At 41.5% G+C, this 27,942-nt stretch overlaps 1 protein-coding gene across 1 annotated transcript in view; it reads left to right on the top strand.

Annotated features, from left to right (window-relative positions):
- The first annotated feature begins 586 nt into the window (after positions 1-586).
- The window catches only part of LOC116419820 (rho GTPase-activating protein 7-like), a 53,577-nt gene continuing 26,221 nt past the window's right edge, over positions 587-27,942 (top strand). Inside the window, exons 1-2 of the mRNA XM_031942001.1 lie at positions 587-1,086; positions 20,777-21,918. Of these exons, the coding sequence (XP_031797861.1) occupies positions 20,896-21,918 (1,023 nt within the window). The 5' untranslated portion in view covers positions 587-1,086; positions 20,777-20,895. The remainder of the gene's footprint in view (positions 1,087-20,776; positions 21,919-27,942) is intronic.

The raw sequence follows: 27,942 nt of genomic DNA on the forward strand, positions 1-27,942 counted from the left end.
AACCAAGACAGGACAGCCAGTAGTTTCGTTCTATCTTGTAGAAGGAATCCTGGCTCAAGTATATGCTAGACTAGATGCCTATAGATCCTTTAATTTTTATGGGCCTAGGAAAGTCAGAAGAATTCAGCAGGGAGCTGAGTGTGAATGCTACCATTGTGTTTTAGCTCCTCCCTAATTTTTTACTATGTGGCCTGGTTATCTCAGCAAAATTTGTCATAATCCCAGTTTCTCTCTTTTTGAGGAACTGACAAAAAGCCACAAGTTGCCCCTTGACCCCAGGCTTGCATTCATCCTACCAGTCCTTGGAGGAAAATTAAGTTCCTAACTCTTAAAGAACCAATAAAAAATGAGTGGGACCATTCGTCGCCCACTGGAGACAGTTGCAAGTTCCTTGGTTATGAGGGCTGCTGCTTCTTTCCTAAAACAAAATAGCCTCCCTTTGCCTTCCCACATCTTGGAGGTCCCTTGGGCCTCTCGGTATGTGTTCCTTCCCCTTCCCCCAAGGACAGTTTTGGTTCAGAAAGGAATGAGGCTTTGCCTAACTCTCTCTCTCTCTCTCTCTCTCTCTCTCTCTCTCTCTCTCTCTTTCTCTCTCTCTCTCTTTTATTTTTCCTTCCTGCAATGCGTTGACCTTGCTCTCCTTCTGTATCTGGGTCCATTCGTTCATTGCAGGACCAGCTCCTGTCCATTATTAATTGGCGCCTTAATTGAAGCCACCCCAGCAGTTTCCATGAGGTTAGTCCAGAGCTGACTTCTCCAGAGCAGGCTGTCTGGTTTTAATCAAAACCAAATGAAAGTCCACGCTCCCAGCTCGGAGCCGCTCCTTCCTTCAGAGGAAGTCATTTGGAGGAGGCACAAGCAAGCCGGAGGAGAAAGATAGATGAGCCCGTCCCCAAAAGGGGTTCTGGGCACCAACGGGGGGCAGCTGCTGGGGCAGAAATTGGACCAGGCCCTCCCTGAAGCCCCCAGGACAGTCCAGTCATCAGGACTTCATTTGTCAACAAAATCTACCTACACTCAGGATGATGGGATCGCCTCCTTTTCCTCAGATGAAGGGGTGCGATTCAAATGGCCCCCCCACCGAAGGTAAGATCAAGCTGTACTTCCAGATCCTTTTGTCCTACTTGTACAGGCAGCCTTATTTCCTGGGGGGCATTGGTGCCAGAAGGGGTACTACATTTACACAGAAGAGAGGATTTGTTTGGGAATCTGGTTTGAAAGGGCTCATCCTCCTCTCTTCACTTCCAGGATTCCCTGTGGAGTCCCAAAGAGAAAAAGAATGTTGGGAGAGGTGGGAGAATGGGGGTGGGGGCTCTGTTTGGGGCAGTTAGAATGGCCTTACTGTAAGCAGCTTAAGATGGAAAATATTTGGGAAGGCCAGAACTCTAGAGAATGTTTTCTAGTCTTGACAGATTAACACCAGTGCTTTGAGTACAGAGGGAAAATTCTCCAAATGCCCAGCCTGGTCCACTTCTTTTTGGCAAGTCCTTACTGCCTCTCTAGCCTCTATCTTCATTCTTTTTCGCTCTTCCATCTCAGGTCTTGCTCTGCCTGTCTCCCCCTCTCTCCTTTCATCATGCAGTCTTTTCCTTTCTGTCTTCATTCTTTCTCTCTATCCCTTTCTCCCACTCTCTATCATGTAGTCCTCTCTCTCTCTCTCTCTCTCTCTCCCCCTCTCCCCTGGCAGGAAATACTTTCCAGGCAATCTGGGGCCTGCTTGTGGAGGCCCCTCTCACAAAGCATCAGTCTGAATTTAGCAGACACGAGTTCCTGCCGGGGAAAGCAGCTCAGCAGTCTGGGCTTTGGCTCCGGCTCCCTCCGGCTGCCTGAGGAGATTTTATTCAGTTTCAGTTCAAGGCAGAGCCAAGAACCAAGGACTGAAAGCCGGACTTTGGGTGTGGGAGAAACTCCTAGGGATGTCCAGCTTAGAGCTTCAGGGAGCTTCGGTGCTGGTGGTGGCCCGTCCTTCATTATTCCCTCAATGGGTAAGACGCTTTGGGGACATAAATGGCAGCATCTTGTATTGGCCAGTGGTTCCTAGGCTCAGATGTAGAATGGGTATGGTGGCTGATGGGGAACTATAAAGCATAGTTGATGAGCAAAATAGCAGGTTTAAAATAAAAGTCTGTGTGGGGGTTTGATTTACTTTCTCCCTAAAAAGAAAAAGAAAAACAAACAAAACAGGAAGGCATATTCACTCAGTCCGTTCCCCCCACCACTTCTTTATAAACAGATTGTCAATTCACTTTTTCCTCAGATTCAATATCAAAAAACACATAGAGATACAATTTGCACTTGAATGGGATGAGAAGGTTTATTTTTTACTTCCCTTGTCAATAGGGAGGGCAAATTGTAGTCACAGGGATGTTTCTAATATTAGGTCTCCGGTGGATGCACACACACACACACACACACACACACACACACACCCCTATAAAAAATCTGAAGTCAGGAGGTTTCTCCCCAGGCTGCCCCTTTTAGACTCAGGTACAGAGATTCAACTTCAAGGGGAAATCCTAAAAATGTAAATTACATGCATGAAATTTCAGAACTGATTTCCTGTCCTGTCTGGCCACCTTTACAATGGAAGGAGAAGTCAAGATTGGCAAAGAATCCTGAATTCCCTGAATTCACTGTTTAGGTCACATGCAGCAGGAGCATTTCAGAAAATCAGTAAAGTTATATCTATAGACTTCAGGATGCCGCTTTGAGCCTAGGGAGAGCCACCCCCAACCCTGCTTTTGTGTATTCACAAAATAGAGAGTGTGAATGACTGTATTTTGTATGGTTAGGTAAAACTCAGCCTCCAGGAATGAGTGATTTATGTCTGTCCCCATATGTCTGTCCTTGCAATGAGAGATTTCTGTAAACTTGGTCCGAAGCCTGGATAAGACAAATTAGGCTGGCTTATGTCTGAACAAGTGATCTCCTCGATGCCCTGGGGTCTCAATACCTTCCTCCAAACATTCAGTGAGGTCTGTGTTTCCCCATTCTTTCTTCTGCCCTTTTCCTTTTATCTGGCTAGAGTCAGTCTGTACTTCATTTAATCTGACCCAGATTTTTGTCCTTTGCTTCATTTCATAAAGATCTTGAAGGATTTCTCTGTGCTCCTTCCATGTGTTGGTCTTCACATTATATTTCTTACAGCCTTACTTTCACAATAGTATTATTTGATTGCATTAATGCCCATTAAAGGTGCTGGGGCCACTTTGGTTATCTGTTTGTATTTTTAGTTTTGACAACACTTTTCAGGATATGCTCCTTACAGTAGAATGACTGGGCCAAACTGTTCCTTGCCAGATTGCTTTCTGAAATGATTCTTACAGTTTATTTTATGATTGTGCCCACAGCGAATGATTGAATCCCATTTTGAAATGGTGCCACAAGGCTTTTAAAGTGGCATTTCCTTGATAAATAGTGAGGATTATTCAAAATAATTTGAAATTTGATTTGAAAATGGTCTATTTGCCTCCTCTAGCCACATATCCAGTGGAGGCAGGGGGATGTTGTAATGACAGTGGTCTGCATTCTGCTTCTATTATGGAGACCACAATCTATCCTCACAAGTTGCTCTTAAGTCTCTGGTCCATGTTGTTCTATACCGTTTGGTCTGTCAGAAAACACTGTTGAGGTACCTGCTGTGTGTATTAGATCATGTTACCGAGATAAAAATGAAATAGTCCCTTCTTTGGGGTAGGGATAAGAACCCTATAGGCCCATATGATTAAATACAAATTACAGGCAGAATAAGTAAAAACAAGTAATTGGAGTTGAGGGTGAGCTGGAACAGCAAGGGGACAGGGCAAGGTCAGGAAAAGCTTGGTAAAAGAGATGACCCTTGGGTTGAATTGTGATTAACAGAACTAGAGATTCCAAGAGGAAGGGATATAAATTGTGGGGCACCTGTTCCACCATCAGCTAGGGCAGGGGTACCTTTCCATGGACTCCATTACTCCTGAAAAGGAGGGAGTATCCATGGCTAAATGGCTCTCCTCCCAATCCCTGAACAAAACATCCCTTCTCTGGCCAATATTGCCCAATCATGTCTTACACCCCGGGAGAATGAAAAGGCTTTGAAGGCAGAGCACAGTTCACTTTACTTTACCAGTACTCAGAAGAGGCGCTTAATAAATGCTTGTAGAGGGGGGAAAGGACATAGAGGAATCCCACCCAGCATAACAGGAGCCATCAATTGGACCAGCAGCTCCAATTATGATGTTTGATCAGGCAACTCTTTTGGTATAGATTTTTTTTATTTCCATATAAATGTATGGTAATACATGTTACCATACAAATCATAGTGGACATTATAAAACTTGCATAAAAATAGGCTTTTAAAAGGTGAGATAAAGATAAAACAATATTTTATGCTGGTGGTGATAGGGAACCACTGTAGTTTACTGAGGAAGAGAATGATATGGTCAGACTTCTGCTGTGGGAAGAAGCTTCGGAGGCTGAAGGGAAGATGGGCTACTTGTGGGGAGAGACCTGGGGCAGGCAGCCTCCTCCCTCCCAGCATCCATTGTGATCATCCAGGTGTGAGAAGATGAGGGCTTACATCAGACTTGGGGCAGTATCAGAGAAGAAAAGAGGATGTATTAGAGAGATATCTTGACAACAGCCTGGATATGGGGGTGAGTGAGAGTGAGGAATCCAGGAGGAATTTCTAAGTTTGCAAGAAGTCCTGGTTTTGCAAGCCTGAGTGACTGAAAGAATGTGGGAAAGAGTAAGAAATCTAAGTCGTTATTAAGCTCCTATTATATGCCCAACCCTGTGCTGAATTCTTGAGGAGCTCACAGTCTAAAGAAGCAGATAACAGGTAGACAAAGGAAAGAAGACAAGCATTTATTAAGCACTTACTAAGTACCAGGCACTGTGTAAAGACTTTATAAATATTCTCTTATTTGAGCCTCACAAGAATCGTGGGAAGTAGATGCTGTTATTATTCCCATTTTACTGATGAAGAGACTGAGACAGACGGAGATGAAGTGAGTTGACTGGCACCACAGCTAGAAGGCTCTAAGGTTATATTTGAACTTGATTCTTTCTCTTCAGATCCAGCCCTCTTTTTATTAAACATCTATGTATACTTTACAAATAGTATTTTGTTTGATTTACATATGAACAAGATAGACCAAATAAATTGGAGGTGATTTCTGAGGGGGGAAAATTATATCATGGGCTCTGAAATGTAGTTCATAGCCCAGCCATACCTATTCCTCCTGTGACTCATTCTGTCTCATCCAAAATACAAAGGGATGGAGTTCTTCCTCATGAGCACAGCGCCCATCCTCCAAGGGACACCTGCATAAGCCACAAGATGATCTGGTAGACAGAAGGTGGGAATGCTAGAAGGGGAAAGGCAGGTTCCCCAGGACATCGGTAGCTGTTCCTGCTCTTAGGACCTGGTGAGCTTCTAACTACTCTAAGATTCCGACCCTCGGTTCCAGTGGAGCCTGGTTGGAAGGATGCTGAGGTACATAAAGGAAGGAGTGCAGGGAGATAAGGGTAATAAGGGTGATTCTATTGATAATGAGCCCGATGATTGGCTATTAGGGAGAGATCTAGATTCTTCCCACCCTCTGATTTCTTGATCTCACATACACACACGTGTGTACATGCACGCATACACACACAGACCCTTTGGGGTCAAGGGATGGTTCAGCAGATGGTCCTCGTCTCTCCTCCAGAGACCATTTCTCTCTGTCTCTTCACAATCTGTGGGCTGAACAGCAGTAGCCCTCACTATATGATGAGTCCATCTTTTTCCCCAGGCATTCATCTCCCTGACAATGAACTTTACCCCCAGGATAATTCTTCATTCACAATCTGCTGGAACCAGCTCTTAGTCGTTATGCACATCTCCAACCTCTTAGGAGATCCTCAACTTTAGTTTTTCTGAGACATTTTAATTGACTCACATACAACCCTATATCAGTAGAAAAATACTGCTGTTAAAGAGGTTGGGCCCTTCTTTCCAAGGAGAAGTTTAGGGTCTATAAATGATGCTTCCTAAGAGAAATCCCGTCTTTTCTCTTCCTCCTCTCCAACTCTGAGCCCAGCTTACTGGCAATTTTCTGTATCTGTGCAAGGGAATATCTTGATGAGCCAGCTACTAGATGAGTCTGCTCACCTGCTTATCACAATCTCTACAACAGTCATTCTTCATCCACTTTGGTTTTCCTATGTAAATAGGTCAAATTCTTTTGAGTGGTTACAGACCTCATCCAGGAAGCTCTGAAATGTTCCAGGTCTCTAAGCAATCAATCACCATAATGTCGGAAGGTTCTCTCTAGATATTGCAATGGACAGCCTCCAGGAAAGTGATGAACACTTTTGGCAAGCTTATGTGTGTGTTTCAGGGGATTGTTGAACAAACTGTTCTCTGTTGTCACATATATGCCTTTGAGTTACTATTGAATCTAAAATCTAAAATCAGGGAGAAAAAAACAAAACCTACATGTTGGGGTCTTGTGTTCCCGAGACCTTGTAAACAATTGTGGGCCTAAAGGATGTCATTAGAGAAATGTCTTTTCCCTTCCCAAACTTTTGTCACAATGCCCTCAGTTTAGATGGAGGAGACTCTGAAATGATTATTCCCATAAAAATAATTTCCATTACAGAAAGTAGATATATGGACCCTGAGTTAATGGTATATTATTAATAATTTTTATTTTATTTTATTTTTGTAAGGGTCAAGATGGTTTCCAAGCCTTTGGCCTCTTACCCTCTCAAATGCCTTGAGAAACAATTTCTCCACCCTTCTGAAATTTCATCTCCTCCAGCACAGATAAACTTTGTATATGCTTGGATTAATCTAGCTACACTTACCCACTTTATTTCCTGTTCTGTTCTATACCAAAGCTGCTAAAGGTTGCAATCCTATATGGGCTCTTGTAACTGAATGTGGGGGTTGTGAAACTATGATTTATTATCAGTAACTGTTTGATTTGTATACATATTTTATATACTTAAGTACCCGGGGTTGCATAAAAAATCTCTCAGGCAAAAGGGGGTCACAAATGGAAAAATGTTTAAAAAGCACTGTACTATACCACTTCTTCCTAATGAAGTCCATTCAGGACCAGGACCTTCAACACCAGATTCAGTAGCTCCCCTGTCCTTGATGGTAGCAAAAGTCCAAAAAGATTCCAAAAATTCAAGTTCTTAACTGTTTGTTATTATACTCATCCCAGTTTTATCTTTCCATGTCCTCAGGATGAATATACTTAGTTCAGTCAAGCTTTCTGTAAACTTGTTTCTCCCACTGCTGTTTTTGACCATTTTATAAAGTGATACTACTCCTAATCTTTCAGCCTTTCTCCTCCTCCCTCAGACTTTACAAATGGTTTCTATTCTAAAATATCACTCTCCTTGGTAAGTTTAGTAGGTGTTAGCTAGATGAATTTGTTTTGGGGTATTTGGTCTCCTCAGTGCTAAATTGATTTACATAGAAATCATTTTCCCATATAAATGGTTTACTTTTCAACGTAAACGTTTATACTTCCTAAGAAAATAGTGATAATCTGTGTTGATGTCCCACAGTCTCCGTTATTTAGGAAAGAGAAAGTCTTAAGAACTTTTAAAAATAGGTCATATTTGAGTTGCTTTCTTTCATATAATGAGATCTTATTTTTATTATTTTTTAAAATCTGTTACTAGGTCTTACTGTTATTGGCTCTTAGCTCTCAGAAGTCAATGGTGTATACATAGCTGAGTTAGAAATTATATCCATAATTGTAAAGAATCACATCTGATCTCAAAACTCTTCTTGTAAAAACATATGGTACCCAAACCTGAACCCAATCTCCAGGAATAGTCTGATCAGCATAGAGTAAACAGAAGCCATCACCTCTCAATTCCTAGATACCCTGCCGCTTAATGCAGCCCAAGATTGATTTAATTAACTGCTTCAGTTATAGTATTACCCCGTTGATTTGCCATCCACTAATTTTCCCAAATTATTTTCAGACAAATTAGAAATTATGTCTCACTTATCATAGGGAAGCTCATATTTCCAATCCAAATCTAAGATTATATATTATTTGATTAAATTGTCAATCAATTATCAGCATTCATCAAGTATCTATTCTGTGCCAAAGCTCAGGTTCTACTGCTACAGAGTACAGGCTCTGTGCTAAGTGCTAAGAATAAAAAGGAAGGCAAAAATGCTCCCTGACTCAAAGAACTCCTCATATAGTAAGGAGACAGCGTGCAAACAGCTCTGTACAAACAAGTTATATACAGAATAAATTGGAGGTAATTTTAACATTAAGGAGTACTGAGAACGACTTCTGACAGAATGTGGGACTTCAGCTGAAAGGAATAGGAAGTCGGGGAAATAAGGAGGCAGAGGTGAGAAAGGAGAGTGTTTCCAAAATGAAAGACATCCAAAGAAAATCCTCAGCCTCCGGAGTTAGAATGTCAGGAGGCCAGTGGCATTGAATCAAAGAGTACATGTAGGGGAATATGGAGTAAGAAGACTGGAAAAGTAGAAGGGGGTGAAGTTAAGCAAGGCTTGGAACATCAAATTATCTATGCATGTGTTTTGAAAATAAAAAGTTTTAATAATCATAAAAAAGAAAGAAGGAAAGTTTGGAGAAGAGCTTAACAAATCAGATAGGAAATAGTGGGAACTGCAATAAGACCTAATTGAGATGACAATAACATATGTTTATGATGGGCTCAAGGCAGAGACTCATGATTTCCTTCAGCTTGGAGTCATCTGCTTAAAATAAAGGGACAAGAAATTCAAGGACAGAATGGAACGTGATTCCGGAAGCAATAGGGAATCATGGGAATTTGTTGAGTAGAAGAGGGTGACTTGGTTCAAGCTGTACATTGGGAAAATCATTTGGGGGGCTAAACAGAAGATGAACTGGAATGGGAAGAGACTGGAGGCAGGAGATGACTTTTCAGATGTTGTGATCAATTGCTGATTTTAAGACAGAGAGAATCAGAGACAGAAAGAGAGGAGGGAAAAGGAGAGGGGAAGAGGAAAGAGAGAGATTCGGAGACCATTGGTATTTGGGGAAAGGGAACAGTATTAGTTGAACAAAGAGATCAGAAGCCAGATTGCAAAGACATAAAGAATGAAAGAAAAGAAAATGAAAGCATTGGTCGACATGACTTTCTTTCAAGGGTTAAGCCATGAAGAGAAAAAGAAGTATAACTATGAGAACCAGCTAGGATGATAAGAATGAGTATTGTTTGTTTTTGTTTTGCTTTGCTTTGTTTGTTTTATGGGGCAGACATGGGCATGTTTGTAGGCAATGGCCAATCAGCCAGGACACAGGAAGAAACTGAAGAAAAGTGAGGTCATGGGAATTATAGGGGACTCAATCTGCTAGAGGAGATGGGATGGCATAGGATCATTTATGCATGTAGAGGGCTGTACCTTGGCAAGAAGAATCACCTTTTCATGTGAGATAGGGTGGAGAAGAGGAAAATGGCCAAAGGCATGTTAGCAAAATGAAATGTAAAAGAGAGAAGAGGAAACTCTCAGAAAATGGCCTAATTTTTTTTTTCCAGGCCTGGATGAAGCATGAGATCCTCAGCTGAGAGGGTACAGGTAAGGGATTCTGTGAAAGGCTTACAAAAGAAAAGAAATTGGAACACAAGGTTTTGCAAGGGTGAATGCTGAAAATTATCTATGTATATGTTTTGAAAAGAAAAAGTTTTAATAATAATAAAAAAGAAAGGAAGGAAGAAAAATTTGGAGAGGAGATTAACAAATCAGATAGGGAATAGTGCAAGCTGCAATAAGACCTAATTGAGATGACAATAACATATGTTCATGGTGACTTAGGGCAGGGACTCATAATTTCCTTCAGTTTGGAGTCATCTGCATAGGATAAAGGGACAAGAAATTCAAGGACAGAATAGAATTGAACTGGTTCACCAGGGGTCAATATTGGGAAAGGAAGGAGTTGCAGCAGCAGAGGGGGGATGGTCTGGGAAAGAAGTGAGTGCTTGAGGAATTATGGGTCATAGAGGGGAGGAAGAATAAATTAAGGGTCAGAAGGCATTATGAAATCTTGTCAGGAATTAAAGCCAAATTTTCTGACTTCTACTAGTGTCTTTGGAGTTTCATTCTACAGAGTTATCCATCACTCCTGGTCTGATTTCTCCTAAAGATTTTTTTGTTCATGAGTTTCTTTAGTTACCAGAAAGTCAAGGTGTAAAATGAATCTTTTGCCTTGAATTTTATCCTCTTCTTTGCCCCATTCAATTCAACTCGACAATTATTTATTGAATGTCCGCTCATTGGTGGGCATTGTACCAGATACTGGGAATAAAAGACAACAATGAAAACTAGACTTTGTTCTTAGGGAACTTACATTCTGAAGGCAAGGTGGGTAGTACATACAAGATAACTTTAGGAAGGAGAAAACTAACAATCAGGAAAGGCTTCCTGTTGGAGGTAGTGCCAAGATTTGAACCTTGGGGGCTATACTGAGACAGAAAGAAAAGAGTTCCAGGAAGGAAGGTCAGCCTGTGCAAAGTCACAGAGGTAGAAGATGAAATACCATGGTGCAAAGCAAATGTCTCCATTTTGTCCAGAACACAGAAGAGTGAAAGGGAATTATGGAAAATGGTGTTAATTTTCATTAATTTAATAATGAATAAATTATGGGAAATGAAAACAGAGAAGGATTTCAATGACAAGTTGGGAAGTTTGCATTCCTTTAACAAGGCATTGCCAAAAGCAGATGGTTTTGTCCACTGTGGGGATGAAAAGTTGGAAGCAGGGAGACCCATTAACTAATAGGTAGTTGTATTAATCCAAGAGAGGTGGTAACATTCTTCCCTTGAGTGAAAACTGGGAGAATGAACAGGAGATGGATTTGAGAATGCTGGTCAGGTAAATTGGTCAGTACTCAACAAGTGGATTTTGGAAGTGAAAAGCAGGGAAGAATAAAGGCATTTTTGAGTTGTGAAAATTGGGTAACTGAAAGGAAGATGTTGCCCTCAAAAAAAAAAAAAAGGAGAGGGAGAAAGAAGATTAAAGTTAGGGGAAAGGATAATAAGCTCATCTTGGGATATGTTGCATTTGAAATGCCTGAGAGATACCTATAATGTGAGTTTGGGGGTTGGGCAGGTATGTCCAATGGGTTCTTGTTGATTCGGGATTTGAACTTAGAAAAGAGGTGAGGGTTGAATGTATGTATTCCAGAGTCATCTATGTAGAGATGAAAATTGAAGCCTTGGAAGATGAGACATTTAAGGAAAAAAGCTATAGAGATAAAAGGAAAGAGAATCTAAACTGAGTAGATAAGATGGCGGCTGGCATGAAAAGTGCAAAGATGAACAAATATCAGAGTGAAAGAGCAAATGCCAGTAATCCCCCTTGATGGAGCCCCAAACATGATGTTTTCAATAGTTTCTAAGAGAGTGACGGACAGAGACAGAAAGAAGGGGAGAGAGAGAGAGACAGAAAGAGACAGAGAGACAGAAAGAGACAGAGAAGACAGAGACAGAAATATACAGAGAGAGAGACAGACAGACAGACAGACAAAGACAGAGATGAGATGGAGACAGAGAGAGAAAGACAGAGACAGACAGAAAGAGATACACAGAGTTAGAGAGAGAGAGACAGAGAAAGACAAAGACAAAGACAGAAAAAGAGAGAAGAGGGAAGAAAAGGGGAGGGAGCGAGAGACAGAGACACACATATGGAGAGAAAGAGAGAAGAGAAGAGGAGAGGAGAGGAGAGATAGAAAGAGAAAGAGAAAGACAGGGAGAGAGAGACAGAGAGATGAGAGACAGAGAGAGAGATGGAGACAGAGAGAAAGAGATAAAAACAGAGAGAGAGACAGAGACGACAGAGACACAGAGAGATAGAGACCCACAGAGAGAGACAGAGAAAGACAAAGACAGAGACAGAAAGAAAGAGAGAGAGAAGAAAGGGGGAGGGAGAGACAGAGACACATATACGGAGAAAAAGAGAGAAGAGAAGAGAAGAGAAAGAGAAAGAGAAAGAGATAGAGAGGGAGAGGGGGAAAGAGGGAGAAAGGGAGGGAGGGAGAGGGAGGGAAGTATCATGGGAGCCATTGAAATGAGCAGAATCTAAGAGGAGGCGAGCAGGGTGTTGACTGACCCCCAAAAAAAAAAATGTGCAAAGGTCAAGGAGGATGAAGGGCTGAGAAAATAGAAGCATGTTAAGTGATTCTGAGATCACTGGTAAATTTGGCCAAAAAAAAAAATTTGAATGAGGTCAGAAAGCATTTGCAAAGTGAGTGGGAGGTGAAGAAATGGAGGCAATGAATATAGACCACTTATTTCCTAGAATTTTAACTGTAAGGGAGAAAGAATATAAAGCTATAGTTTCCAAGGATGGCAGATTTTTCTTTGCTTGTTTTAAGGTGTGGGATACCTAGGCATGTTGGTAGCCTACAGAACAGGAATCCGATGATAACAATCAAAGATTTAAAATGAGGGCAGTAGCAGTGATAATTAAAGGGTCAGCCTTCCAGAGAAGATAGCAAAGGGATAAAATAAAGGAGAAAAGGAGAGAGATTGGCTTGGACAACGAGAAGGACCATCAGATACTAGAGAAAAAGAGGAGAAATTGGGGAATAAGCAAAATGCTTTTGAGATGAGGTATTCCACAAACTATAAAGTATTAGAGAAGGTCTGCTACTGAGAGGGAATGGAAAAGTTGGTATAGGTGCTCTAAGGAAGGAAGGTAAGGTCTGGACAAATCACAGTGCAGGGAAGAGAAGGATTAGGGTGCCATGATCAAGAGATGAGAATGATGGGTTTTTCTTTAGTGGATCCAGCCCACAAAGGACTGTGACTTCTTCCATGAGACACAAATCCTCCAAGCCATAAGCAGGTAGTGACAATAACCAAAATCTAGAAGTAGGAAAGGAGAAGGAAAGATACAGGAAAGTGTAGAGTTGAACACCTTGGTTATGGTCCAGACTAGAAAGTGAAGAGAACGGGTGATAGAGGAACAGAGCAGGGAACAGAGAAGTGACTAAAGGTCCTGGTCATCCCAAAGAATAAGATAGAGGCAGGGGGGATCTGAAATGATTAGAGGCTGTCATCACAGAGAAATTCCACCTCTAGATCATGGAGTCGTGGTGCTTTTCCCAGTAAGTGGTTGAAGCACAGCAGTGGCCTCAGAAAGCTTAAGGAGGAAGTCAGTATGGTTTAAGGGAAGTTGATGTGTTTGTGAAGTCTGTAGGTATAAAGGTGGGAAGGAGGTGAAATGGCATGGATAGCAAAACAACTGTGTCTAAGCTATTAGATAAAGGAGAAAGGCTGACATGAGGGCCAGCAGATTATTGCATATGACAAATTGACAGGTGACTGCAAGCACAATATAATGGATAACACAGTGGATAACTGAGTCGAATCCACAACATCAAGAAGAGCCTTGAATTGATAAAACTAGAAAAGGAATCACAGCTCCAAATCCAGAAGACATGGGTTGAGTCCCTATACCTAATGCTGACTGCCTGTAAGACTACAGGAACTTCCCCTTTTAGGCCCTTGGTTTTTTCATCTATAAAATCTAATCCACATTATCTATCATATCTTTTGTAATCTTCTCTATCCCTAGTTCAGTCAATAACATTTCCCTGATCCATAAGGAAGGGAAATAAGTTATAACTGATCTAGTTATAAAAGTTATCCTTTCTCTTCATCTAATATTGCTACGGCCTGAAATTTTATATTTAGGTCATGCATCCCTTTTGGAGTTTATTGTGAATTTTGATCTCTACTTAATTTCTGCTGGATTGCTTTTCAGGTTTCCCAACATTTTTTATTGAATAGTGAGTCCATACCCCTGTACATAGCATCCTTGGGTTTAGTGAACATTGTGTCATTACATTTTTTTGAGCCTGGGTCTTTGGTAACCTTTTTTTTTTAATTCTAACAAATACCATCTGACTTTATTGCTTTGCATTTCTATTTTAATCTGTTCTTCTGACATCCCCTTCTTCTATCTTTTTTTCTATCCCTTAAGGAGAATCATGGCAATGTAAAGGTAGAGAGGGATTCTCTAAGGAGAGAATTTTCCACCCAATACTCCTCTTTGAATTGACCTCCTATGGGCTGCCCACAACTATGGCAGAGCTTTGGAAAAGATCAGTAATCACACAAATAGGTTTGGTCTGGCCACCCACACATGAAATTCTGTGGGGAGAAAGAATGTCTGTTGCCCAAATAAGGGCTTGCAACTGGATAGACACCCCATATATAGGGTTGGTCTATTCATATGGGATCTGGCACCAACACAATGAGCCCAGGATTAAAGAGGAGAATGAGAGCAAGCTAGATTACCCTCAGGTAATCACAAACTCTGTTGATGATTCAGAGCTTCTCCCAGAAATAAAGGACCATCTCTTAATGTCAATGTTCTGCCAGTTCTTATACATGGCTGTGAGATAAGGAATCCAATGGTATCCAAAGGACTGAAAATGAACATCACTTAGAAAGAAGAAAGACATGTGGAGTGGATGAGATCACCTTCAACTTAGATATGAGGAGCAACTCCAAAAAGAACAAGAACCAAAGAAATCATCAAGGAAACTGAAAGAAAGGGAAGATGGGTGGATCTCATGGTAAAAAGTTTGACCACTAGAAGGGTTCATTTGCATCCTTGTAATGTCAAGACATAGAGTTGAAGGCTTCTAATGCATTGGGGAGCCCTCTTGACATAAACCTATCAAAAAAAGATATATGAAATTCATCCAAGATGATTAAGTACAGATGGATTTGTGTCATTGGAAGGAATGGTCATGAGTCATAAGATTATAGATTGAGAGCTGAAAGGGGCCGTGAAGACCATATAGTCTCATAAGGAAATTAAGGCCATATAGTCTTTATTTTTTTCTCATAAGGAAACTAAGGCAGAGGAAAGAAAAATGTCTTACCCCCCAGTGACACAACCAAATAAACCAGCATTTAACCCAATCCCTCTGGGTTCACATACCATGATCTCTATTCTACAAAACACTGACTGTCTTCACCCATGCCAGTTCCAGAGTTAAATCAACAACTGCTTCCTATGTGCCAGGCTCTGTGCTAAGGACTGGATAGAGAAAGTTACCTGGTGACTGAATGAAGAGCACTACTCAGTGCTCTCAATCTACCATATAGGTGGTCACCCAGGCAGCCCATGTGTAGTAAATCTTTTCTTCAGGAGCTGGAGAACTTAAGAACACTGGGCCCCAGGGACCCCAATTCTAATTCTCTCTGTCCCTGGCTGAGGCAGCAAAGGTCATCCTATTTTCAGGCTGGTCCTTCCATAGTGACATAGGCAATATTCACCCTAACTCTGTGGTGAGCAGATGCCCCAAAGAGAGTTTGTCACTGAAGGACAGAGGATCTGCTTTGTCATCTGACAGTAAGAGGGAACAAAAACCAGAGAAGTAGCCCTTCCCCTCTCTTCCACTCGAAGGTTGTATTCTGGTCTCTGTCAAAGGATGGATCCCCAAGTACAAAGTGATGTCACTACATTCCATGTAATGTCCCCCATACCTGTGAGTTTATGGGCTGTCTGCACCTTCTCAGCTAGACAGCACCCTGAGGCTCAGAGACATTAAGATAATTACTCAGGCTTCCACAGGTACTAAGTGCTGGCAGGGTGATTTGAAGCCTGACCTCTTCAAACTCCAGTCCCAATGCCATGGTGTCCTTCATCCACCAGAGCTGCAGCAACAGCTCCTAATTTAGGGGTGTAACCTTCCATAGACATATTTATAAACAGCTTCTCACCGGGACCTGAACCCAAGTTCTGTGTGAGAACTTGCCTTTCTAGAGTCCTCCATTCCCACTGCCTGCCCCTGAGGCAGGATAATGGTACAAGGAACCCCACAAATGCCAACTAAATTTAAGCCGGAGCACAGCTGTCAGGAGAAACCTTTTGTTTGGGATAAATTTGGTTGTGTAACTCTAAAGCATGAGCACTGCCATTTATGATTGAAATGGGCAACACTCAATTTTAAAGCCAGAGGACATACCCCTTCCCCTCACAACCTCCCACTCACCCTAGGATGCAATTTCCTTCATATTTGCAAGAGACAAACAGTCAGGTCAGATTTATCCAGCCACATGGAGTTGACCCAGTGCTTTCCTTCCTCCAAATCACTTGGGTGTGGAAAGGAGGGAAGAAGGCACCAGGCTTGGAGGTTGAAGGCTTGTTCAAAGCCTATCCTGAGATCCTAATTAGTTGGATTAGCTATTCTCTTCTCCAAGCCTCATCTGTTGGATGATACTTAACACATGCCTGACACTCAGTAAACTCACAATAAATGCATGGTGACTGACTGACATTTTTTTGGGACCCGTTAGTCCTCAGTGGTCTAAGAAAGTAGAGCAAGGATTATTTTAACTTTGTTTAGGTTGGGTTTATAGAGAGTTGTATGTTTGATAAGTGTTTAAGAAGAGGAAGAATAATCCATCCTGGTTTCCCCCATCTTTGACCCATTCTGAACCCCAGATGCTCTGTCACAATCTGCTGTTATGGGTTCCCTCAGCCAGGCAGCAGGATGGGGTTCAGAAGGAAGCTTCAGGAGAGAAGTGGAAAGACTCCAGCAGCCTGGCCATACCAAGGGAATGAGGCTGAAAGGGTGACCACACTCCACAGAGGATGGGGTACATACAGGAATGTGTGGGAGTCAGCTCAGACCAAAGAGGTGACTTCAATTTTCAGTGTGCACATTTATACCTCAAAAATGCTACAAACTGAGGCTTGGTTTGCTTCTTTATTGATTGTTTAGACTTAAGAAAGTAATGGGGAAAAATGTCAATAGTGTAGCTTAAACTTCAAAATGTATCATGTTTGGGTTTTTCCCCCTTTGAGAGCTGATTATTAAATATTTACCACCAGCCCCCTGTGGTTGGCCCTGAGTGCTCATTCTGATTCTGCTTTTCCTGACTGACTAGAGGGGGCTGGAATGGTCTGGGGAAGTTTTGGCTCAGAGGAGCTTCCACCTCAGCAGACCCCACAGCCTCGCCTCTACTGAAGCTCTGGTGTCTGAACTCATGCCCACACAAAGTGAGACCCACCCCCTCCATCCACTGAAAATGTTAGGATGGTGTGCTCTCACTCAGGAAGGGCTGACACCCCAGTGTCCCAAGGGAACCTCGGCACTGACTTCATTCTGAGTCAGACAAAATGCTGAGGATTGTGGGAAAAGGTGTTTTAAAAGTCATCAAAGAAACCCCAAATGTCTCTGTTTGTTTGGTGCAGCCCAGGGAAGGAGCTTAGCCCTCTAGAAAGGAAGAGCTTTTATACTACTCCCTTCCTCCTTCCCCCTCAGAAGGTCCTTCTGAGTCCAAATGAGGACAGTGGCAGGGCTTCCATGGCTACTCTACTCCCCTTTATTGATGGCCAGACAATGACAGTGATTCCTAATCTGGAAACCCAAATCCAACTCTTATACAAGGGGAGCAGGAATTAGATGTGAGTAGTATTTCTGGTGCAAGAAGTCACAATTAGAGATGTCTTTTAGGGATCTCAGATTCTGCAATGAACTCCTGACAGGGCAGAGCACATTGTGAAGAGTCTGTGCCCTTTGACAATGGGCAATAATAATAATAATAAAGGATTGGACTTACATAATCAAGCAAAGCCTGAGTTCAGGAACAAGACCCTCATGTTACGCCAGAAGAAAAGAGGAGGCCCAAGGACTGGAAGGGAGAAGTGTGCACCCCAGTAGGAACCCCAGGGGGTGCCTGTGAGAGCTGAGGAAGCCAAGGCTAAGGCCAGGCACTGCCCATCAGATCTCAGCATCTGATTATTGGAGTCTCTTAATAGAAGGCCTTTTTAAGGTCTATATTTTCACCTTGACCTGGGCTTCTTAGCAGGACAGAAAGATGTGGGCAGTGCTTCCCAGAAACCAGAGAACTCATCCTGTTAGAGAGCACTTCTGGATGCTCCTGCCTCCTCCTTCCCTGTCTGGCTCATGAGGAAGGTTTTAAGGAGTAGAGGATATGAGCACAGACTCCTTGGGCATCCTTCAGAGAAGAAAACTGAGACTCAGAAAGGAGAACTAATGTGACCATAGTGCACAGACACTGCTGAGTTGTAAGAAGTCTATCTGATATCTCCAATAGATATCAAAGCATCATTAAGCAAGATTTCTGCCTCTCTCATACCCCCATAATTCAGTCACTTCCACTAAGGCTTTAGTGGGCTGGAACATAGAGAGCTACAAAGTCAAGTTTTGGGAGTCTTAGCCTTAAAATCACAGGATGGAGAACTGAAAGGGACCTCGTCAGTCAGCCAATCCAACATCCTTGTAGGACAAATGAGGAAAATGAGGCCCAATGAGAGATGCCCCAATGACTCCCAACTACATTTTCCACTCTGATATTTCCCAGCTCTGTCATGATCCCTTCCAGAAGTCCTGTGATTGAGGATCCTCTACCCTTCGAATCTCATTTCCATATCTGTATAATGGACATAATAATACTAATTTTGAGAAAAACGTTATCATCATATTACTAGGTTGTGATCAAAAGGGTCCCTTATCAATTTTTATAGAAAAGGAAATTGTTCCAGCTAACTCATGGTGCCAAGGTTGATCAAGTATATCATAACTATGCAGAATCCATGCTGCATCTTGGGTAGTCCTGTTAAGGGTCAGAGAGATGAAAACAAAAGGTTCCTATCTCCTTGCCCATCGTCCACACTCTAAAAATGAATTTGGCCTCTGAGAGACTAGAATTTATTGATATAAGAAAGTATTGATCTTTTAAATAAATGTATTGATTTTATGTTGCTATCATCTCTGTTTATGTTATTCTTTATCAATTTTATTTTACAAATTTTTTTTCTAATACAATTAGACAAAACAAAACAAAATATTGGCTGTGTATCACATCATCTCATTCCACATCTATAGTCTATCACCAGTGGCTGTCCCAAACCTCGTGGCTCTCCCACCTCCTAGTCAAGTTGAGCATCTCTCCTCCTCCTTTACTGAGAAAATAGAGGGTGTATTATACAATTGATTGTACAACATGGGAGCACCCAGCATGGCGTGACCTCATCAGAGAAGGTGCTGTGTTCTAGGAGCAAGGCGGAATTGAATTAGCCCAGAAGAAATAAAAGATGTGTAAAGTTAGAGAAGTCACCCACATATTTACAGGGACTGTTTGTCTCCAACCTGTGTCAGAGTATTCCGAGAACTTGTTGGTTTGATTGGCTAAAGTCAGATACACTGTAATTAGACTCTTAACATAGTAAGAGTCATCTTGGTCCTCTTTGAGAGTGAAAGACAACAACCAAGTTAACCAGAGTGTTTACCCAAATTCCCTCTTCTCCCCTTTTCTGTAGTACTTTAACAGCACCTCCTCCTCTCTTCTCACTCTTTATTTCTGCCTAGGAAGATGGGAGCTTTCCCCTCACCAATACCCATCTCCCCACAGGTGCCCCTGAGCCTGCTTCTCTAGACTTCTCCAGCAGATCATCACCACAATTAGCCCCTTTCACTCTCTAATTATCAGTCTCTCCTTATCTACTCATTTCTTCTCTATTTCCTATAAACATTCTTGTCTCCATTCTTAAATAAGTCTCCATAGCTCTTCCCATCTCTCCAAAATATTGATCTTTCCTTTCTTTGTCCATCAAACTCCTAGAGGAAAATTAAAAAAAAAACTCTTACACATTTTTTTCTCCATCTCCTCTTATTTTTTTTTAACTCTTGGAACCTGACTTCTGTCCTTAAAATGCAGCTGACTGTTCGCTCAAGTTATCTCACAATGAGAGTCTTCATTACCAATTATTTTTCCCTTCATTCTAATACTCCCCCCACACTGATGATCACTCTCTCCTCAGGAATATTTTCTTGCCTCTTGATTTTCATGATACTGCTCTCTCTGTCCAACCACTATGACCATGACTTCTCAGTGTCCTTTATTGAATGAATGTCTATTATATCCCCTGGCTGGGCTGGCTGTGAGTGGATATATTCCAAGATACAATTTTTTCTCCCCTCTCCTTTTTCTTCTCTGTCTTTGTCTCTCTCTGTCTGTCTGTCTCTGTGTATGTGTGTCTGTCTGTCTGTCTCTCTCTCTTTGTCTCTCTCTGACTCTCTCTTTGTCTCTCTCTCTCTCTCTCTCTCTCTCTCTCCATGAAGTCAGCTCTATGGTACCATCCCAATCTGCTCCAAAGAGGAAGGTTCTACTGCTTTGGAATTTCCTGCTTCCCTGAGACTAATTGGACACATTAGAGACTGGGGAGACCAATTAAAAAGGCAAGATCTACAAGCTGTCACAGTGTGTGTGTGAAAGCTATGGAAAACATTTAGCAAAAATATAGAAACAAGATCTGTGATTTCATTTAAATTGGAAACTCCCACATGAGTAGATTTCTTTTACCAATGCAGAACGGCATCTTTGTTGGGAATTGCGCAGAACACAGAGAGCTTAAGTTAATTTCCTTTTTTTTTTTTTTTTTTTTGGCAAGGCAATTGGGGTTAAGTGACTTGTCCAGAGTCACACAACTGGCAAGTGTTAAGTGTCTGAGGCTGGATTTGAACACAAGTACTTCTGATTTGAGAGCCAGTGCTCTGTCCACTGTGCCATCTAGCTGCCCCTTAAGTGACTTTCTGAAGGTTATATGTATCAGAGATGGGATTTGAACTCAAGACTTTTAAGCTTTTTATCTGTTGAAACACACTGCCTTTCATTTGGAATGTTGTGGAGTTGTTGTTGTTTAAAGACCTCTCTAAGTTAACATTGACAGCCTTGTTTAATTGCTCCCAAACTTTGAGATGTGCATCTGACCCTAAGTCTTCTGTCCTTCTTACAGATGTGGAAATGATGAGAACTTCTCTGCTCCTCTTCTGATGCTTTTGATGACTTAATCCCATCTCCTCAGGTGCCCCTTGGATTAGAAAAATCCAGGGTCCCCTGTTGGACTGCAAGGACATGTCTGTGGCCGTCAGGAAGCGGAGCTGGGAAGAGCACGTCACTCAGCGGATGGGATTGCTCCTTCATCCGGATGCTCCGATCCCAACATGCCACCATGGACTGGTAGCTGATAGCTTGCATACAAGCATGGAAAAAGAAGGGGCTCTGCCTGGGGGCCACCACCAAAGGTGGGCATCCCTGCCAGATTGCTGCCAGGCCTCCGAGCTGTCCAGCTGCCCTGAGAAGCTCCTAGGAAATGTTTCAAGGGAACTGGATGGAAATGACACTTGTGACGGGGAAGAAGGCCTCCTTTCCCTGGAAGCCAGCACAGAAACTCTGGTCCATGTATCTGATGAAGAGAGTAATCCAGAGATGAATTTGAGTGCTGTGAACCACTGGCCAAGCAGAGATAAAGAAACAGCAGGTCAATGGAGGCTGAATGGAACAGGTACTTTTGTAAAGACGCCACCAGGTCCTGAGGAAGATCAGGAGTTGCCTGTCTCTTTGGGGGCCTTGGAGATAGCCAGTGAACCTAATCATGAGTCTAGTCTTACGGAGGAGAGTAAAAAGAATTGGGACCCTAACAGGGACAACCAAGAGCTTGGCAGTGATCTCAGGATAAGTCAAGTCAGAGAGGCACCCAAAGCAGATTTCTCAGAATCTCTGAGTGCAAATGAAATTCTGCCTGAGAAACAGTTGCTCCATTCTGCTGTGATTGCTCAGCAACGGAGGAAATGTGCTGACACCATCAAAGATAGGAATGAGAGGCGTACTGGTGAGTCCCTACAGGATGGGTTCTCTGCCTCTCACTGTGCCGAGAAGACACAACTACAATCAGAAGATTCTGAAAGCTGCTTTGGGGAGTCTCCCTGTTGTCTCCACTCTCTGGATAAAAGTGACATCACACACTTGCACAGTGACCCTCAAAACAAACATCCCTCTGATGCTGGCTCCAGAGAGGGTGTGCCCTCGGAACATGAAACGCTTCCCATGACCACTGGGGAATTGTGTGGTGGGCAAGTCACTCTTCGAGAAAAAAAGGTAAGACCCATGCATGGACAAAGTTATTGTGTAATCATAGGCCTTGAAAATTTTCAAGTGAGCCAGCTTATTACTCAGCTTGAATGTAAATGACACCAGAAGAATTATCCTGGTTTCTTAGACAGTTGTTTGCTTGGTTGATTTGCAAGCTTCAGGGTTTTCTATATGTTGGTGCATTGAACATTCTATCATCCTTGTTTTAAAATAATATTTTGATGCATGTTTGGTAAAGATCCTGTATTTATTACTGTGGCATTACAGAGTTGAAACAGACCATAGAATATATCTAAAAATAATAGTATTAACTAGCATTTATGTAGCACTATGTGCCAAGCAAGTATTTCCTCATTTCATCCTCACAACTGGAAGATAAATGTATTAATACCCCTACTTTACAAAAGGGGAAATGGAGGCAAGCAGGAGTTAAGTAACTGTTCCACGGTTTCACAGCTAGTAAGTGCTTGAGGCAAGATTGGAACCCCAGGGTCTTCCTGACTGTAGATCTAGCACTCTATGCACTATGACACCACCTAGACTGGTATCTCACCCAATCCAGGCTCACTCAATATTTCCTTTTAAAACACCTCCAACAAGGGACCACTGAGCTTTTGTGTGGGGGCTTCTGAGGAACAAGATCTCACTACCTTCCCCTCTTAAGGCAGCCTATTCTACTTTAAGGCAGCTCAAAATGATAGAGAACTTTTCCTGAAATCAAGAAAAATTGGCCTCTTTGTGACTTTCTCCCACTGCTTTTGATTGTCTGGTGATAAACTGAACACATTTAATCCCTCAACCTTGTGGCAGCCCTTCCAGTAATTAGAAACAGTTAGCCTATATCCCCCATAGCTTCTCTTTTCCAGGTGTAAGTTTCCTAGTTCCTCCAACTAATCCCCATGTAGCCCATGACTTTGAGGTGGTTCACCTCAAGCTGGATGCTCTCCAGCTCATCGATGGACTTCCAAAAATCTGGTGGCCAGAGCTGACTGCCATATCCCTGGTGGATCTTTACCAGAATAGAACCCTGAAGATTTCCCAGTTCAATTCAACATTTATTAATTGACTTGTATTGTGACACTGTATCATGCACTTCAATTCAAACAGAAAAATTGAAATGATCCTTGTTTTCAAAGAGTTTACATTCTGCAAACGCAATTATATATTCCATTCTTTTTTATTGTACCTTAACGTTAAATTAAGTGGATTGGTGGCCAAATGGCACCACTGATCCACATGAAAACCTCCAAATCTTTTTTCAACTGCTATCTGATCACCCCTACCCCTCTTCAAATGGTAAGATTGATTTTTTTTTAATCTGAGTGTAAGATGTCACCTTTACTCCTATCAAATGTCATCAGATGTTCTTACCTACCTAGATCTAATCATAGCATATATGTATGCTATTGCTCCCCAATGTGGAAGTTCTGAAATTTTAATAACCATGCCACCTGGGACCTTCAGTTAAGTAAATGATAAAAAATGTTAAGGATAACAAGACCAAGAACAAATCCCTAGACATTTCCCCAGAAACTTCCTTCCAATTTTGCCACTATCTATTAATGATTATTTTTTGGTTCTGACAGTCAGTCAAGTTCATTATATCTAGATAGATCATTTTCTACCATCCTCTTCCTCCTCCTCTCTATCTGGTCCTTGTGGCAAGCATCTTATTCACAAAGGCAGCGCAACAAAATGGAGAGAAAAAAACCCTTTGAATTTAAAGTCAGAATACCTCATTCTGAATTCTAGGCTCTGACACTGTGTCTTTTTGAAATCCCCTTGTTAACTGGGATCTTATTTGCAAAATATTAGAGGGTTCAACGAAATGACTTCTAAGGTCTCCTGTAGCCTACATTTCTTCTAAATTACTTGGTCCAAAATTTTAAAGGAATTAAATCTCCACTGGGCACTTTTAATATTGATGGCATTAATATTTAACTTATCCATGAAATATCCCTAATCCCCTTGTCTTCAGAAAGAAACAGGGACCATTCTTCATTTTAGTATTTCTTTTACCATTATGCTTTGTTCCCCTCTCCATTCATAGTTAAGTACATTGAGTCATCAGGACGTGATATCAGGTATTACTTTATAAAAGTACAGCAACTTTCACATTAACCTAACAACCATTAGAACATAAGCTCCTTGAAGGCAGATACTAGCTTTCTTTTAGTTTCTATTTGTATTCTTGGTGCTTACCACAGAGCATGACACACAGCAATAACCTAATGGATGCTTAATGTAAATCGAAGCAAATCTTTTCATACTTTCTCTTTTGGTGCTTTTTGAACTTTGTGCCTGAGTGTTGGATCAGAATTCAGACAATTTTTCCTGAACACCCACTAAGTTTCTTCTTCCTCTAGGCTCATTCTTCACAGACATGACCTTCTCCAGTTATTTCCTGTCTCAGGAATCTTAAGAAGTGCTTCCATTTCTGAAGTACTTTGGCCTCCTCACACTGAGTCTATGAGATTGATAGCACAAGGATGTTTGTTCAGAAGGAAACTGGATCCTCAAGAAGAAAATAACTTGCCACATAGTTATCAGGTCAAGACTGAGACCTGAAATCAGTTTTTCCAGTTTCACGACTAATGTTCTTCCTCCAGTCCAAGCTGCCTTCATAGTTTCTTCTTTTAATTTTCTCTGATGCCCATTGCTGTTATAGAAATATGGAAGGGTGATCTTTTTGCCAAGAGCAAGATCTCCTTCCTGGTTTCTCTCTCCCCAAAGGTCAGCTGGGTAGCTTAGGAGAGAGATCTGGACTTGTATTTGGGAAATAACTGAATTCAAAGTCTGCCTCAGTCCTTTAGAAGCTGTGTGACCTGGGAAAGTCACTTAACTTATCTTACCTTCAGTTTTCTTCCTTGCAACATGAGAAAACTACTTTTTGAGGTGATCTGGAATGCCCAATGAAGTAATGTATGAAAACTACATAAAAATAAAAGTGCCATGTAATGTTGGTGCTCACAGTATTGTTCTTGTCAGGTAGTCAGGTTTTTCTAAGCTAGGGTTACTAATAACTTTAATAGACTATGTGTGTCAGGATCAAAGTTGTCATAGCCTAATATTTGCCATATGCCATCTTCCCCTTGTGTGCCCTGCTTCTGAACAAAAAACCTGATCGGGATCCCTGTAGCTACATTTTTCAGAAGACTTTTGGTGTTCCATTGTTTCAGGAGAAGTACAGAAATACCACCTGCATTCATTTCTCTGGGACCCTCTGAACCCCAAGGCAGGAAAGAGACCCTCCCAACTTCCAAGAAAAGTTCTTGGGATCATGAGAATGGGATGTTCCCCATATGAAAATGAGTAGTCCTACTGAGAATACAATGAATGAATTCTTTCTGCAAGGACTAAAGCAGTAGAGACACTTCTTTTTTGCCCTGTGGAAAGAAATCATGCCTTCTGCATAGGCAGGACCTTCTCCAGTTATTTCCTGTCTCTTATTTAGATGTTGGATTGCTAAGGATTCTGTTGTGTCAAAGATATTGACTGTGGTTTGGAGGTGGATTCATTTGAAAATAACCTGAAAAGGGATAACTCAATTGTAGGTGACAAAAAAGAAGGTATAGGAGGCCATGGTCCTTCAAAACACATCCCCTAGTCCTTGGTGTCATATTTTATTGTGTCAAACTAGGCTGTGTCCACTGAAATGGAGCCCGGATGGAGAGGAGAGTAGAAAACACACCACAATTACTGGTGGAAGGAAATTGAGAATGTTTCCTATAAAAGAAAAGAAAATAAGCAGGCAGCCATGATAGTTGTCTCCAAGCATTTCCTCTGCCTAGGCCTAGAAAGCAGAATTAGCAATGGTGAGGAGAGGGAATCGAGTTCTGCTGGAGAAGATAGGAGAGGATGAAACTAATGGCATACAGAGACCAGGAAAAAAACTACCTTTTTGTCTGAGACGACATAAAGGAGGAGAGAGTATCAAAGTGGTATCAAAGCATTTTGAGATGAAGGGAATAGAGAAGAAATTCATGAAGAATAGCCTCAGTTTTCACTATAAACTTAGAAGCCAGGTACCTGACTGAGAGATTGAAGGGAGAGAAGGAAAAGAAGGAGAAAGTAGAGGCAGATGAAAAGAAGGATGAAGAGGAGGAGGAAGAATGGGAGGCTTAAAAAGGAAAAGAAGGTTTGAGATTGTTTCTGCTGGGAATGAATAAGAGAATTAGCAAAGAATCCCAGATTCTGTCTCCCTTGGTAGCCATTTTGTAGTTCAAAGTGAATCTTGTTCACTTTTCTTAGAATATGACAATTGTGTGGAGACTGACTATCTCATAGAAGTTTGCTACTTTCGTTTAATTCTCCAGTGAGTTCAATCAAATCAACTGCCAAATATTAAACATTTTCTGTGCTAAGCACTGGAGATATAAAGGAGGAGGAGGAGGGCTTCAGAAGGAATTTCTGATCTTAAAGAGCTCACATTCTAATAAGGGAAACAATGTGCAAATAATCATGTACAAGCAAGTTGTAGGCAGGATACATACAGAGGAAAGGCACTAGCATTAAAGAGAATAAAAAGGGAGTTGGGTGGGGAACAAGTTTTTATTTAGTATTTACTAAATACTAGGCACCATGCTAAGTGCCTTACAAATATTATCTCTTTTGATCCTAATAACTATCCTGGGAGGTATGAGCCCATTTTACAGTTGAGGAAGCTGAGGCAGATAGAGACTAAAATTTTCCCAGAGTCACATAGTTAGTAAGTGTCTGAAGCCAGAATTTAATTCATCTTTCTGGCCCAGTGTTCTGGTCATTGTGACACCTAACTTCCTCTGGCTCGTGAAAAGCTTCTTGTAGAAAGTGAGAATTTAGCTGAAACATGAAGGAAGCGAAGGGAGTCAATAGTCATAATGTTCCAAGCATGGGAACAGCCATTGAAAATACTCAAGAGTTGGAGATGGAGTGCCATGTTAAGAAAAGCCAAGAGGAAGCTTGTTGCTGGATCATAGAATGCCTGGTGGAAATTGGGAGATGTAAAATGTGAGAGTATAGACATAGGGAAGGGGCCAGGGTATGAATAGCTTTGAATTCCAAACAGATTTTATATTTTCTCCTGGAAATTTTAGGAGTCATTGGAACTCACTGAATGGGAATGGAATTGGAGATAAGGGGAAAAGAATATATGATGTGATCATTTTGATAGTTGAATGAGGAATGGACATACTTAACCCATAGACCCACCATAGAGATATTGGAATAACCTAGGTGTGAGGTGATAAGGGTCTATAACAGAGTGGTGGCGATATTGGAGATGAGAAGGTGACATATTCAAGGGATATTAAGATAGAATTGGCAGGAATTGAAAATTATTAAATATTGGGGGAAGGGGAATGAAAGAGAGTGAAAAATGGATAAACATCTAGGTTACAAGTCTGAGTAACAGGGGGATAGGAGTGTCCTTGACAGTAAAAGGGAAATGAATTAAGTTCTGGAAATGCTGAATTAAAAGTGTCTGTAGGATATCTAGCTTGAGATGTCCAATAAGCAGTTAGAGACATGAAATTGGAAGTCATCTGCTTAGAGATTAATCATTGAAACTGTGGGATCTCATGAAATAACAAAAATAGTAGAAAATCAAGAAGATCATCCAGGACAGAATCTTGGTAGATACATAGATTTAGGGGGTATAACCTAGATGAAGATTTTGCAAAGGAAGCTGAGAAGGAATGGTCTGATAAGTAGAAAGAGAACCATGAGTGAACAAATGGCATGAGAATCTAGAGAGGAGAGAGTACCCAGAAGAGAATGTTCAACAATATCAAAGGCTGCACATAGGTCAAGGAGGATAAGGATTGAGAAAAGGCCATTATATTAATTAAATGATATTGGAAACTTTAGAGAGGACAAATTCAGTTGAATGGTGAGTTTGGAAGTCAAATTGCAGAGTTAAGAAAAGAAAGAAAAGATGGTAAATGAAGGCACCTACTACAGACAGTCTGCTCAAAGAGTTTAGCTACAAAAAGAAGACTAGGTATGGAATGACAGTTAGCAAGGATAGAAGGATCAAGTGAAGATTATTTG

This window comes from Sarcophilus harrisii, chromosome 6, assembly GCF_902635505.1.
Source record: "Sarcophilus harrisii chromosome 6, mSarHar1.11, whole genome shotgun sequence".
Lineage (NCBI taxonomy): Eukaryota > Metazoa > Chordata > Mammalia > Dasyuromorphia > Dasyuridae > Sarcophilus > Sarcophilus harrisii.